Source organism: Oncorhynchus kisutch, linkage group LG10 (assembly GCF_002021735.2).
Source record: "Oncorhynchus kisutch isolate 150728-3 linkage group LG10, Okis_V2, whole genome shotgun sequence".
NCBI classification, from domain to species: domain Eukaryota; kingdom Metazoa; phylum Chordata; class Actinopteri; order Salmoniformes; family Salmonidae; genus Oncorhynchus; species Oncorhynchus kisutch.
Window position 1 is genome coordinate 1,864,946 of NC_034183.2, and position 15,282 is coordinate 1,880,227.

At 47.1% G+C, this 15,282-nt stretch overlaps 1 protein-coding gene across 1 annotated transcript in view; it reads left to right on the forward strand.

Moving 5' to 3' along the window:
* Nucleotides 1-6,859: 6,859 nt before the first annotated feature.
* ccdc33 (coiled-coil domain containing 33) overlaps nt 6,860-15,282 on the forward strand; it is a 34,407-nt gene continuing 25,984 nt past the window's right edge. Inside the window, exon 1 of the mRNA XM_031832823.1 lies at nt 6,860-6,925. Within this exon, the coding sequence (XP_031688683.1) occupies nt 6,860-6,925 (66 nt within the window). The remainder of the gene's footprint in view (nt 6,926-15,282) is intronic.

Genomic DNA, 15,282 nt, shown 5'->3' on the forward strand with positions numbered 1-15,282 from the left:
AGGATAAGTTCAATAGAGTTACCAGACTCAGAAATTGCAGCCCAAATAAATGCTTCACAGAGTTCAAGTAACAGACACATCTCAACACCAACTGTTCAGAGGATACTGTGTGAGTCAGGCCTTCATGGTCGAATAGCTGCAAAGAAACCACTACTAAAGGACACCAATAAGAACAGGAGACTTCTCCCGGGTGGCGCAGTGGTTAAGGGCGCTGTACTGCAGCACCAGCTGTGCCACCAGAGACTCTGGGTTTGCGCCCAGGCTCTGTCATAACCGGCCGTGACCGGGAGGTCCGTGGGACGACGCACAATTGGCCTAGCGTCATCCGGGTTAGAGAGGACTTGGCCGGTAGGGATATCCTTGTCTCATCGTGCACCAGCGACTCCTGTGGCGGGCCGGGCGCAGTGCGCGCTAACCAAGGTTGCCAAGTGCACGGTGTTTCCTCCGACACATTGGTACGGCTGGCTTCCGGGTTGGATGCGCGCTGTGTTAAGAAGCAGTGCGGCTTGGTGGTTGGGTTGTGTATCGGAGGACGCATGACTTTCAACCTTCGACTCTCCCCGAGCCCGTATGGGAGTTGTAGCGATGAGACAAGATAGTAGCTACTAAACAATTGGACACCACGAAATTGGGGAGAAAAAGGGCTAAAAAAAGAAAGGGAAAAAAAGAAGAGGAGACTTGGCCAAGAAAGACGAGCATCGTGGAAATCTGTTCTTTGGTCTGATGAGTCCAAATTAGAGATTTTAGGTTCCAACAGCCGTGTCTGTGAAATGCAGAGTAGGTGAATGGATGATCTCCGCATGCCTGGTTCCCACCGTGAAGCATGGAGGAGGGTGTGGGGTGCTTTGCTGTTAACACTGTCTTAACCAGCATGGCTACCATGGCATTCTGCAGTGATACGCCATCCCATCTGGTTTGCTCTTAGTGGGACTTTCATTTGTTTTTCAACAGGACAATGACCCAAAACACACCTCCAGGCTGTTTAAGGGCTATTTGTCCAAGAAGGAGAGTGCTGAGAGCTGCATCAGATGACCTGGCCTCCACAATCACCCGACCTCAACCCAATTGAGATGGTTTGGGATGTTGGACCGCAGAGTGAAGGAAAAGCATCCAACAAGTGCTCAGCATATGTGGGAACTCCTTCTAGACTGTTGGAAAGCATTCCCCATGAAGCTGGTTGAGAGAATGCCAAGAGTGTACAAAGCTGTCATCAAGGCAAAGGGTGGCTAGCTTGAAGAATCTAAAATTATATTTTGATTTGTTTAACACTTTTTGGGTTACTACACAATTCCATATGTGTTATTTCATAGTTTTGATGTCTTCATTACTATTTTACAATGTAGAAAATAGTACAAATTAAGAAAAAACATTGAATGAGTAAAACGTTTGACTGGTACTGTATATATATATTCTTTTAATTATTATTTATACTCCGGACTCTGACATTGCCCGTCCTAATAAACTTTTAGTTTTACAATTGTTATTGTTGTGAATTATTAGATATTACTGCACTGTTGGAGCAGACTACACCCACAATATAATCTGATAAATATGTGGATGCGACCATTAAAATGTGATTTGTAAATAATCCAGGTAGCCACTTAATGAACTGTTCAGTAGTCTAATGGCTTGGGGGTAGAAGCTGATCAGGAGCCTTTTGGTCCTAGACTTGGCGCTCCGGTACTGCTTGCTGTGCAAGAACAGTCTATGACTAGGGTGGCTGATGTCTTTGACAATTTTGAGGACTTTCCTCTGACACCGCCTGGTATAGACGTCCTGGATGGCAGGAAGCCCAGCGATGTACTGGGCCGTTCACACTACCTTCTGTAGCGCTTTGTGGTCAGATGCCGAGCAGTTGCCTTACCAAGCGGTGATGCAGCCTGTCAAGATGCTCTCGATGGTGCATCTGTAGGACTATATGATTGAATGGTCATATTGAAGAATCCTGTTCAGAAATGGTGCCTAACGATGGCCCTGTACAGTGTCTCTGCCAACCACTTGTTAGAACTGGCCAACATTTACATTTTAACACGGAAGACCTAATTCACATTTTGAAAACGTTATTAGATAAAGAGAAAGATTAGGAAACGATTGAAATGAATACATTCAAGCCTCATATTTACAAAATAGAGGATATGACAGATAGAGAAATTAGCACGATTGATTGAGTGTTTCTGACATATTACTCAGAGTGATGTGGGTATCAAATTAAATTAAATTACTCTAGGAACTGTCCTCACTGGCCTCAAGAGTTGCTATGGGAGTCTTGTGTTGTGGTGACAGGATAATGGGTTGATCTCCCTGGTAGATAGAGCCAAGAGCTTTCTCTACCTCTACCATTGTGCTAGGTTCTATCAGTGAGGTGCTAGGGTCTACCATTGTGCTAGGTTCTATCAGTGAGGTGCTAGGTTCTACCGTTGTGCTAGGTTCTACCAGGGGGGGTGATATGTTCTCACAATGATGTGCTAGGTTCTATCAGTGAGGTACTAGGTTCTACCATTGTGTTAGGTTCTATCAGTGAGGTGCTAGGTTCTACCATTGTGCTAGTTTCTATCAGTGAGGTGCTAGGTTCTATCAATGATGTGCTAGGTTCTACCATTGATGTGCTAGGTTCTACCATTGTGCTAGGTTCTATCAGTGAGGTGCTAGGTTCTACCATTGTGCTAGGTTCTATCAGTGAGGTGCTAGGTTCTATCAATGATGTGCTAGGTTCTACCATTGCGCTAGGTTTTATCAGTGAGGTGCTAGGTTCTGCCATTGTGCTAGGTTCTATCAGTGAGGTGCTAGGTTCTATCAATGACGTGCTAGGTTCTACCATTGATGTGCTTAGTTCTATCAATGACGTGCTAGGTTCTACCATTGTGCTAGTTTCTATCAGTGAGGTGCTAGGTTCTATCAATGACATGCTAGGTTCTACCATTGATGTGCTAAGTTCTATCAATGACGTGCTAGGTTCTACCATTGTGCTAGTTTCTATCAGTGAGGTGCTAGGTTCTATCAATGAGGTGCTATGTTCTACCATTGTGCTAGGTTCTATCAGTGAGGTGCTAGGTTCTACCATTGTGCTAGGTTCTATCAGTGAGGTGCTAGGTTCTATCAATGACGTGCTAGGTTCTACCATTGATGTGCTAAGTTCTATCAATGACGTGCTAGGTTCTACCATTGTGAGAGTTTCTATCAGTGAGGTGCTAGGTTCTACCATTGATGTGCTAGGTTCTACCATTGTGCTAGGTTCTATCAGTGAGGTGCTAGGTTCTACCATTGTGCTAGGTTCTATCAGTGAGGTGCTAGGTTCTATCAATGACGTGCTATGCTCTACCATTGCGCTAGGTTCTATCAGTGAGGTGCTAGGTTCTGCCATTGTGCTAGGTTCTATCAGTGAGGTGCTAGGTTCTATCAATGACGTGCTAGGTTCTACCATTGATGTGCTAAGTTCTATCAATGACATGCTAGGTTCTACCATTGATGTGCTAGGTTCTATCAATGATGTGGTAGGTTCTACCATTGATGTGCTAGGTTCTATCAATTATGTGCTAGGTTCTACCATTGTGCTAGGTTCTATCAGTGATGTGATAGGTTTTACCAGTGATGTGCTAGGTTCTATTAGTGATGTGCTAAGTTCTATCTGTGATGTACTAGGTTCCATCAATGAGGTGCTAGGTTCTATCAGTGATGTGCTAGGTTCTACCAGTGAGGTGCTAGGTTCCATCAATGATGTGCTAGGTTCTACCAGTGAGGTGCTAGGTTCTACCAGTGAGGTGCTAGATTCTCTCAGTGATGTGCTGGGATCTACCAGTGAAGTGTTAGGTTCTACCAGTGAGGTGCTAGGTTCTACCAGTGATGTGCTAGGTTCCATCAGTGAGGTGCTAGGTTCTACCAGTGAAGTGTTAGGTTCTACCAGTGAGGTGCTAGGTTCCACCAGTGGTGTTCTAGGTTCCATCAGTGAGGTGCTAGGTTCTACCAGTGAGGTGCTAGGTTCTACCAGTGATGTGCTAGGTTCTACCAGTGAGGTGCCAGGTTCTACCAGTGATGTGCTAGGTTCTACCAGTGATGTGCTAGGTTCATTCAGGGAGGTGCTAGGTTCTACCAGTGAGGTGCTAGGTTCTACCAGTGCGGTGCTAGGTGCCATCAGTGAGGTGCTAGGTTCTACCAGTGAGGTGCTAGGTTCTACCAGTGATGTGCTAGGTTCTACCAGTGAGGTGCTAGGTTCTACCAGTGAGGTGCTAGGTTCTACCAGTGAGGTGCTAGGTTCCATCAGTGATGTGCTAGGTTCTACCAGTGAGGTGCTAGGTTCTACCAGCGAGGTGCTAGGTTCTACCAGCGAGGTGCTAGGTTCTACCAGTGATGTGCTAGGTTCTACCAGTGAGGTGCTAGGTTCTACCAGTGAGGTGCTAGGTTCTACCAGTGAGGTGCTAGGTTCCATCAGTGATGTGCTAGGTTCTACCAGTGAGGTGCTAGGTTCTACCAGCGAGCTGCTAGGTTCTAGCAGTGAGGTGCTAGGTTCTACCAGTGAGGTGCTAGGTTCTACCAGTGAGGTGCTAGTTGCGGTCGATAATGATTGAGATGTGTGCTGTATCCCTGCTCCAGTGAAGAACAAGGTAGGAGGTCTCTTCGTCTGCTGTGAAGGTTGACTGACAGCTTTAGGTCAACACTAGGGTAGTATTTGTTTATGAGGGATGGGCAGTAGCTAGGTATTTCCATGGTAATACTCTTCCCATATCTCTACTGTGAGTTTATATAACCCTGGTAACCATTAGCACTTTGTACGTACACAGTGAATTAGAGACACATGTTTTACATACGGTAGAGTTGTTGAACAAGAGCTGGTTAGCATACAAGAGTGGCTTGGATTTACCATAGTGATGTAACAGAACGTATACTGAGAAGATGAAGAGGTTCTACAGGCCATGCTCCAGTACTGTGAGTAGTGCATTGAGAGGATTGTCGTGGGCTATAGTAGAGCTGATGAGTTTCTGTGATAATGGCTTGTTTTGTCCTACTAAATATGTCAAATGGACAGCTTTTATGAACAGAACTGTGGCTGTACATAGTACTGATTGTTTAGGCTTACTGATGTACCGTTGACTAACTGTTAACATATTCAGAGTTATGCCTGGTGGGAAATGGGATTTTTGCGTCTTTTGAAACATTGTCAATACGCTGATTGACAAACCGATTTCCTTTCGGGATTAGTATTTATTATTTTCTATTCTATTATTCCAGGCATGTGAAAGAGTTTATGCTTTTAGATAGATACAGTGCCTTCAGAACGATTTCCCCCCACTGCGTTTTGCTGTGTAAAAGCCTGAATTTCAAATGGATTCAATTTAGATTTTTTTAAATCATTGGCCTACACACCATAACCCCATTTCAAAGTGGAATTATGTTTTTCGAAATTTCCACAAATTCGTTCAAAATGAAAAGCTGAAATGTCTTGAGTCAACTGCTTTTGTTATGGCAAGTCTAAATAAGTTGTGGTGGTGGGCGGTGGTGGGCGCTAATAGCGTTTCAATCGGTGACGTCACTTGCTCTGAGACCTTGAAGTAGTTGTTCCCCTTGCTCTGCAAGGGCCGTGGCTTTTGTGGAGCGATGGGTAACGATGCTTCGAGGGTGGCTGTTGTTGATGTGTGCAGAGGGTCCCTGGTTCGAGTCCAGGTAGGGGTGAGGAGAGAGACGGAAGCTATACTGTTAAACAAGCATGGCGGTGGCTGAATCATGTTATGGGTATCCTTGTCATCTGCAAGGACTAAGGAGGTTTTTTTATGATAAAAATAAACGGAATAGAGCTAAGCACAGGCAAAATGCTTGAAGAAAACCTGGTTCAGTCTGCTTTCTACCAGACACTGGGAATTCCAATTTCAGCAGGAGAACAACCTGAAACACAAGGCCAAAAATAGACCGGAGTTGCTTACCAAGATGACATTGAATGATCCTGAGTGGCCTAGTTGCAGTTTTGAGTTAAATCGGCTTGAAATTCTATGGCAAGACTTGAACATGTCTGTCTAGCAATGATCAACATCCAACTTGACAGAGCTTGAAGAATTTTAAAAAGAATAATGGGCAAATATTGTACAATCCAGGTGTGCAAAGCTCTTAGAGACTTACCCAGAAAGACTCACAGCTGTAATCACTGCCAAAGGCGATTCTAACATATATTGACTCAGGGCTGTGAATACTTACGTAAATTAGATATTTCTGTATTTCATTTTCAATAAATTTGCTAAGATTTATAAAAACATGTTTTCACCTTGTCATTATGGGGTATTGTGTGTAATTGTGTGACAAAAATATGTAACACTAGAACCGCCTTAGGCCAACAGCCACTGACTTTAGATTTAGTAAATTAACCCCCCCCCCCCCCCCCCCCAAAAAAGATGTCCTGCTCCTTCCCCGACTTTTCCTAAATGTTTGTATTTTTCACTGTTCGGTTGTCAGAATTGTGAAGTACCCGGCCAGGCGCTAAATGCATCACTCTCTCTCCTCACTGGATGAATGAAACACAAATTGGAAAAGGGGTATGAATACTGAATACTTACTGAAGTCTGTAGATGGTTCCAGTTCAGAACAACATGATTTCCTTTCTTCTTTCTTTCCCCAGAAGGATGGTCCCAGTCTACCGTCATACGATGCCCTGGCCCGGATCCTCCCAGACAACACCACTACAGCTCCAGCTGGGGAAACAGAGGAGCCACAGAGCAACAGACATATCAACCAGACGTATCAGAAACACACTCCACACCAAAGGCAATACCCCCTGTAACACAGTTTGTCAAAATGGTCTTTAATATTGATACGTAGCGGTACAATGGTCACCAAATATTCATTTCTAGCTGAGTATTGTATTTTGATGATCATCAAAATGTTTTTTCCTTTCCGTATCATCAGAGCTCCTCTCCCTGACTTTGAGGATGACCTTCAAAGCAAAGTGAGTAAAGCATCTATACCCTCACAAACCACTCTTCAAAATCACTAGACCGGTCCTCAATGAGGAGTGAGAGATGTGCTACTGGGCTGGTTGCCTGACTCTCCTCTGAAATCCTCTGTGTCTGAGAGACAGCCCTCGTCTCTGGCCCCTGGCGTAGAACTAGGAGGCTGGTTGCCTGACTCTCCTCTGAAATCCTCTGTGTCTGAGAGACAGCCCTCGTCTCTGGCCCCTGGCGTAGAACTAGGAGGCTGGTTGCCTGACTCTCCTCTGAAATCCTCTGTGTCTGAGAGACAGCCCTCGTCTCTGGCCCCTGGCGTAGAACTAGGAGGCTGGTTGCCTGACTCTCCTCTGAAATCCTCTGTGTCTGAGAGACAGCCCTCGTCTCTGGCCCCTGGCGTAGAACTAGGAGGCTGGTTGCCTGACTCTCCTCTGAAATCCTCTGTGTCTGAGAGACAGCCCTTGTCTCTGGCCCCTGGCGTAGAACTAGGAGGCTGGTCTGCAGATGGTAAATTCCCCTAGGCTGCCAAGAGACTTCTGTGTCTGTGTGCTGGTTAGTTATTCAGGGAACAACGAAGACTGAAAGGCCAACTAGGCGATCCACGGGAGGCTTGTTGAGGGAGCCCATAGAGAGCCCATAGGGAGCCCATAGGGACACTGGAGGCTGTGGGATTCAGACAGTCTGAAATGGTGTATAGCTCCTCCAATGAGATCAACATGGCTGCCGATAGAATAGTTTAACATTTATCTGTGTGTCTGAACTGCTAGAGAGAAAACATGTTGATGAGACACCTTCTGGTGCTAGTGGACGAGGTGTTAACGGCATCAAATCTCATGCTGTTGGCCTCATTCTATACTCTAGTCATATGTCTTAGTAACGAGGATATTGACCAATCATGTTGTTGGCCTCATTCTATACTCTAGTCATATGTCTTAGTAACGAGGATACTGATCAATCATGTTGTTGGCCTCATTCTATACTCTAGTCATATGTCTTAGTAACGAGGATATTGACCAAGCATGTTGTTGGCCTCATTCTATACTCTAGTCATATGTCTTAGTAACGAGGATATTGATCAATCATGTTGTTGGCCTCATTCTATACTCTAGTCATATGTCTTAGTAACGAGGATATTGACCAATCATGTTGTTGGCCTCATTCTATACTCTAGTCATATGTCTTAGTAACGAGGATATTGACCAATCATGTTGTTGGCCTCATTCTATACTCTAGTCATATGTCTTAGTAACGAGGATATTGACCAATCATGTTGTTGGCCTCATTCTATACTCTAGTCATATGTCTTAGTAACGAGGATACTGATCAATCATGCTGTTGGCCTCATTCTATACTCTAGTCATATGTCTTAGTAACGAGGATTACTGATCAATCATGTTGTTGGCCTCATTCTATACTCTAGTCACATGTCTTAGTAACGAGGATATTGACCAATCATGTTGGTTTTAGACCCATTAGGATTTAATGGGGCCAGATCGGCACGTTATCATACTGTAAAACATTAGTTGTAAAGAATATGTTGCCTTTGTAATACCTTTACCCTTATGTTCATACCAGCACACACACACACGCACACACACACACGCACACACACACACACACACACACACACACACACACACACACACACACACACACACACACACACACACACACACACACACACACACACACACACACACACACACACACACACACACACACACCCTTTCATCATATAGCCTCCCAGGGAGCGAGCTGACTGCCATCTGTTTGTGATGTGATTGTCCTGGAGCGACAGGGAGGAGTGCTGCAGTGAGGCCTCCATCCTGTTGTGTCTTCAAAGCAGAAGGAGAGAAGGGAGAGAGAGAGAGAGGGAGGGAGAGACCCCCTCACACACTTCTCATCACAGGACCCCCTCATCCACTCCTCCCTCCCACTATATCCCCTTGCTCCCCCATCACAGCCCTCCCTCACTCTCTCGTCATCTCCCCGTCTCCCATCCCCGTACCCCCAACCCCCTGGTGAGCCTCCGCCCGTCCCCTGTCTCATCTGCAGTCATATGATTGTCACCTTGTGCCCTTTCAATTAGACGCTCAATTTCATCCCCAGGTCTCAGGGGGCTACTACCACCCAACCACTCCCTCCTCCTCCTCCCTCCTCCTCCTCTCCCAATACTCCTTCCTCCTCCTCCTCTCCCCATACCCCTCCCTCCTCCTCTCCCCATACTCCCTCCTCCTCCTCTCCCTATACTCCCTCCTCCTCCTCATCTCCCCATACCCCTCCCTCCTCCTCTCCCTATACTCCCTCCTCCTCCTCTCCCTATACTCCTTCCTCCTCCTCCTCTCCCCATACCCCTCCCTCCTCCTCTCCCTATACTCCCTCCTCCTCCTCTCCCTATACTCCCTCCTCCTCCTCCTCTCCCAATACTCCTTCCTCCTCCTCTCCCTATACTCCTTCCTCCTCCTCCTCCTCACCCCATACCCCTTCCTCCTCCTCCTCCTCTCCCCATACCCCTTCCTCCTCTTCCTCTCCCCATACTCCATCCTCCTCCTCCTCCTCTCCCCATACCCCTTCCTCCTCCTTCTCCTCTCCCCATACTCCATCCTCCTCCTCCTCCTCTCCCCATAACCCCTTCCTCCTCCTCCTCCTCTCCCCCATACCCCATCCTCCTCCTCCTCCTCTCCCCATACTCCTTCCTCCTCCTCCTCCTCTCCCCATACCCCTTCCTCCTCCTCCTCCTCTCCCCATACCCCTTCCTCCTCCTCCTCCTCTCCCCATACCCCATCCTCCTCCTCCTCCTCTCCCCATACCCCTTCCTCCTCCTCCTCCTCTCCCCATACCCCTTCCTCCTCCTCCTCCTCTCCCCATACCCCTTCCTCCTCCTCCTCCTCTCCCCATACCCCTTCCTCCTCTTCCTCCTCTCCCCATACCCCTTCCTCCTCCTCCTCCTCTCCCCATACCCCTTCCTCCTCTTCCTCTCCCCATACTCCATCCTCCTCCTCCTCCTCTCCCCATACCCTTCCTCCTCCTCCTCCTCCTCTCCCCATACTCCTTCCTCCTCCTCCTCCTCTCCCCATACTCCTTCCTCCTCCTCCTCCTCTCCCCATACTCCTTCCTCCTCCTCCTCCTCTCCCCATACTCCTTCCTCCTCCTCCTCCTCTCCCCATACCCCATCCTCCTCCTCCTCCTCTCCCCATACCCCTTCCTCCTCCTCCTCCTCTCCCCATACCCCTTCCTCCTCTTCCTCCTCTCCCCATACCCCTTCCTCCTCCTCCTCCTCTCCCCATACCCCTTCCTCCTCTTCCTCTCCCCATACTCCATCCTCCTCCTCCTCCTCTCCCCATACCCCTTCCTCCTCCTCCTCCTCTCCCCATACTCCTTCCTCCTCCTCCTCCTCTCCCCATACTCCTTCCTCCTCCTCCTCCTCTCCCCATACTCCTTCCTCCTCCTCCTCCTCCTCCTCCTCACCCCATACCCCTTCCTCCTCCTCCTCCTCTCCCCATACCCCTTCCTCCTCTTCCTCTCCCCATACTCCATCCTCCTCCTCCTCCTCTCCCCATACTCCTTCCTCCTCCTCCTCCTCCTCCTCCTCTCCCCATACTCCTTCCTCCTCCTCCTCTCCCCCCTCTACCTCCCAGCCTCTTTTCAGCTCTTTATACACACCCTGACTGTTGGACACACCCTGACCCTGATGGACACACCCTGACTGATGGACACACCCTGACTGTTGGACACACCCTGACCCTGATGGACACACCCTGACTGGTGGACACACCCTGACCCTGATGGACACACCCTGACTGATGGACACACCCTGACCCTGATGGACACACCCTGACTGATGGACACACCCTGACTGATGGACACACCCTGACCCTGATGGACACACACTGCTACACACACCCCACTTCACAACAGGCAGACTACTACAACAATAACAGACACACTGCTACAACAAGAACAGACACTGCTACAACAACAGACACACAATGCTACAACAATAACAGACATGCAACAGACACACCGCTACAACAAGAACATACACTGCTACAACAATGACAGACACACCACGGCGAGGAGAGGCCAACAACAATGGCCCAGAGTCAGCTGCTATGCGGATGAATGCAGAGGCCTCCGTTGCATGGGTCAGTCAACAGTAACAGGTGGTTATAATGCTGTATGGGTCAGTCAACAGTAACAGGTGGTTATAATGCTGCATGGATCAGTCAACAGTAACAGGTAGTTATAATGCTGCATGGATCAGTCAACAGTAACAGGTGGTTATAATGCTGCATGGATCAGTCAACAGTAGCAGTCTGCAGGTGGTTATAATGCTGCATGGATCAGTCAACAGTAACAGGTGGTTATAATGCTGCATGGGTCAGTCAACAGTAACAGGTGGTTATAATGCTGCATGGATCAGTCAACAGTAACAGGTGGTTATAATGCTGCATGGATCAGTCAACAGTAGCAGTCTGCAGGTGGTTATAATGCTGCATGGATCAGTCAACAGTAACAGGTGGTTATAATGCTGCATGGATCAGTCAACAGTAACAGGTGGTTATAATGCTGAAGACACAGAACAAGAACAATATAATCACATTAGAAATGGTGAAGTAAATCTGTGAATCTGTTTATTCGTGATGGAATGGATCAGTCATAATGCGCTATGGATTGTATTCATGGTGGAAAATAAGCTTTTATTCAAGATAAACTTCATGTTCCATCCTGATTTTCAACGTGCTCAGACTAAACGACAAGGTGATTATAACGCGACTGAATGACGCCTGTCCATCAGTGTGACTTCTTGCCATGTGAACTGAGGTGTACAAGCATAATTATATTGTGTCCTGCCATGTGAGCCGTCTCTCTGTGTCGCTGCTGTTTTCCCATGGTAAAAGGACAGGTTCCCTGGATATCAGACAGGACAGGGTATTATGTTTACACTGGGACTAAGGGGTGGCGGTACAACAGGGAGGACTATGTTACAATGTACAGCAGCCAGCCATCCAACCATCCAGCCAACCAACCAGCCAGCCAGCCAGCCAGCCAGCCAGCCATCCAGCCATCCAGCCATCCAGCCATCCAGCCAGCCAGCCAACCAGCCAGCCTGCCAACCAGCCAGCCAGCCTGCCAACCAGCCAGCCAGCCAGCCATCCAGCCAGCCAACCAGCCAGCCTGCCAACCAGCCAGCCAGCCATCCTGCCAGCCAGCCAGCCAGCTAGCCATCCTGCCAGCCAGCCAGCCAGCCATCTTGCCAGCCAGCCATCCTGCCAACCAGCCAGCCAGCCAGCCAGCCATCCTGCCAACCAGCCAGCCAGTCCTCTGTCAATGTCCTCTGAACAACCTTCTAACAACCATATCTCACACCTAAAGAGATTAAATGGAAACCTGGAGAAATTAGGAGTATTAATTATGCAGACATTGAGCCTTGTGACTAATTGTAAAACACGTGGTTCTGCTGTAGCTGGGATGGTTGGCTCATCTTGTTTGGTGCAGTGAGACCAGAAACTCTGACAGATTTATTGTCCTGCCAGGCCCATAGCCATGCATTAGATCTGCTGCACTCTGAAAGCAGATGCTGGGACTCTAGAGACATCTAGTGGTGATGAATTAGATTACACTAAATAACCGATAGGTTACCTGATGCAGGAAACACATGCTGTCACATTTGTACACGTTAGTCATTAAGCAGAAGCTCTAATCCAGAGAGATTTACAATTAGTGCATTCATCTTAAGACAGCTAGGTGAGACAACAACATGTCACAATCGTATCAAGTACATTTTCCCTCAACAAAGTATTTACCAGGAAAGTTAGTGCTAGCGGGAAAAGAGAAGTTGTGTTATTTTTTTGGTGCCTGTATTAGGACCTGCACCGCTTCCTGTTCTCTACAGATGTCGTAGAGCATTAGGACCTGCACCGCTTCCTGTTCTCTACAGATGTCGTAGAGCATTAGGACCTGCACCGCTTCCTGTTCTCTACAGATGTCGTAGAGCATTAGGACCTGCACCGCTTCCTGCTCTCTACAGATGGCGTAGAGCATTAGGACCTGCACCGCTTCCTGTTCTCTACAGATGTCGTAGAGCATTAGGACCTGCACCGCTTCCTGTTCTCTACAGATGTCGTAAAGAATTAGGACCTGCACCGCTTCCTGTTCTCTACAGATGTCGTAGAGCATTAGGACCTGCACCGCTTCCTGTTCTCTACAGATGTCGTAGAGCATTAGGACCTGCACCGCTTCCTGTTCTCTACAGATGTCGTAGAGCATTAGGACCTGCACCGCTTCCTGTTCTCTACAGATGTTGTAGAGCATTAGGACCTGCACCGCTTCCTGTTCTCTACAGATGTCGTAGAGCATTAGGACCTGCACCGCTTCCTGTTCTCTACAGATGTCATAGAGCATTAGGACCTGCACCGCTTTCTGTTCTCTACAGATGTCGTAGAGCATTAGGACCTGCGCCGCTTCCTGTTCTCTACAGATGTCGTAGAGCATGAGCCTGCAATAGCGAGTCACTTCTTTGATGTTTGCAGAAAAAGAGAGAAGAGGAGAGATCCATCCTCATAGCAGTGATAGGAGAGACCATGAGAGGATATGAGAGAGGATATGACAGAGCTGAGTGACTTGGTGTATAGAGAGAAGAGGAGCTTTGGAGGAATACGCAGATTTAAAGAGGAGTCGATCATTTGCTTTCTAATGATCATGATCTTTTCCTCAAAGAAGTTCATGAATTTATTACTGCTGAAGTGAAAACCATCCTCAATTGGGGAATACTGCTTTTTAGTTAGCTTTGCGACAGTATCAAAAATACATTTTGAAAGGGAAATTAAGTAGTGATCAGAGACATGGGGGGGTTGCAGTGAGATTAGTAGGCGAACAGCCTCTAGCGAAGATGAGGTCATATTGCCTGCCTTCTGAGTGGGAGGGGATTGGGAAAAGGTGAGGTCAAAAGAGAAAATAAGTGGAAAGAAATTAATTGAAGTCACCCAGTACGATGAGTGGTGAGCCATCGTAGTGAAATTAGGTTATCAAGGTGTCAAGCTCATTGAGGAACTCTCCAAGGGCACCTGGTGGGCGATAGGTGACAACAATGTTAGGGGTCTGTAAAACCTACAGGAGCGAACAGGTATCGAAAACACACACATAGTTACCAAAATGAGATAATCTGTAAATAAGTAGGTAAGATTTTTTAAATATTTTTTTTATTTCACCTTTATTTAACCAGGTAGGCTAGTTGAGAACACCTTTATTTAACCAGGTAGGCTAGTTGAGAACACCTTTATTTAACCAGGTAGGCTAGTTGAGAACACCTTTATTTAACCAGGTAGGCTAGTTGAGAACACCTTTATTGAACCAGGTAGGCTAGTTGAGAAAACCTTCATTTAACCAGGTAGGCTAGTTGAGAACACCTTTATTTAACCAAGTAGGCTAGTTGAGAACACCTTTATTGAACCAGGTAGGCTAGTTGAGAACACCTTTATTTAACCAGGTAGGCTAGTTGAGACCAAGATAAAGATAAAGCATAGCAGTGTGAGCAGACAACACAGAGTTACACATGGAGTAAACAATTAACAAGTCAATAACACAGTAGAAAAAAAGAGAGTCTATATACATTGTGTGCAGAAGGCATGAGGAGGTAGGCGAATAATTACAATTTTGCAGATTAACACTGGAGTGATAAATGATCAGATGGTCATGTACAGGTAGAGACATTGGATAAGAGCAGAAAAGTAAATAAATAAAAACAGTATGGGGATGAGATAGGTAAAAATGGGTGGGCTATTTACCGATAGACTATGTACAGGTGCAGCGATCGGTTAGCTGCTCAGATAGCAGATGTTTGAAGTTGGTGAGGGAGATAAAAGTCTCCAACTTCAGCGATTTTTGCAATTCGTTCGAGTCACAGGCAGCAGAGAACTGGAACGAAAGGCGGCCAAATGAGGTGTTGGCTTAAGGGATGATCAGTGAGATACACCTGCTGGAGCGCATGCTACGGGTGGGTGTTGCCATCGTGACCAGTGAACTGAGATAAGGCGGAGCTTTACCTAGCATGGACTTGTAGATGACCTGGAGCCAATATGTAGCGAGGGCCAGCCGACTAGAGCCTACAGGTCGCAGTGGTGGGTGGTATAAGGTGCTTTAGTGACAAAACGGATGGCACTGTGATAAACTGCATCCAGTTTGCTGAGTAGAGTGTTGGAAGCTATTTTGTAGATGACATCGCCGATGTGGAGGATCGGTAGGATAGTCAGTTTTACTAGGGTAAGTTTGGCGGCGTGAGTGAAGGAGGCTTTGTTGCGGAATAGAAAGCCGACTCTAGATTTGATTTTCGATTGAAGATGTTTGATATGAGTCTGGA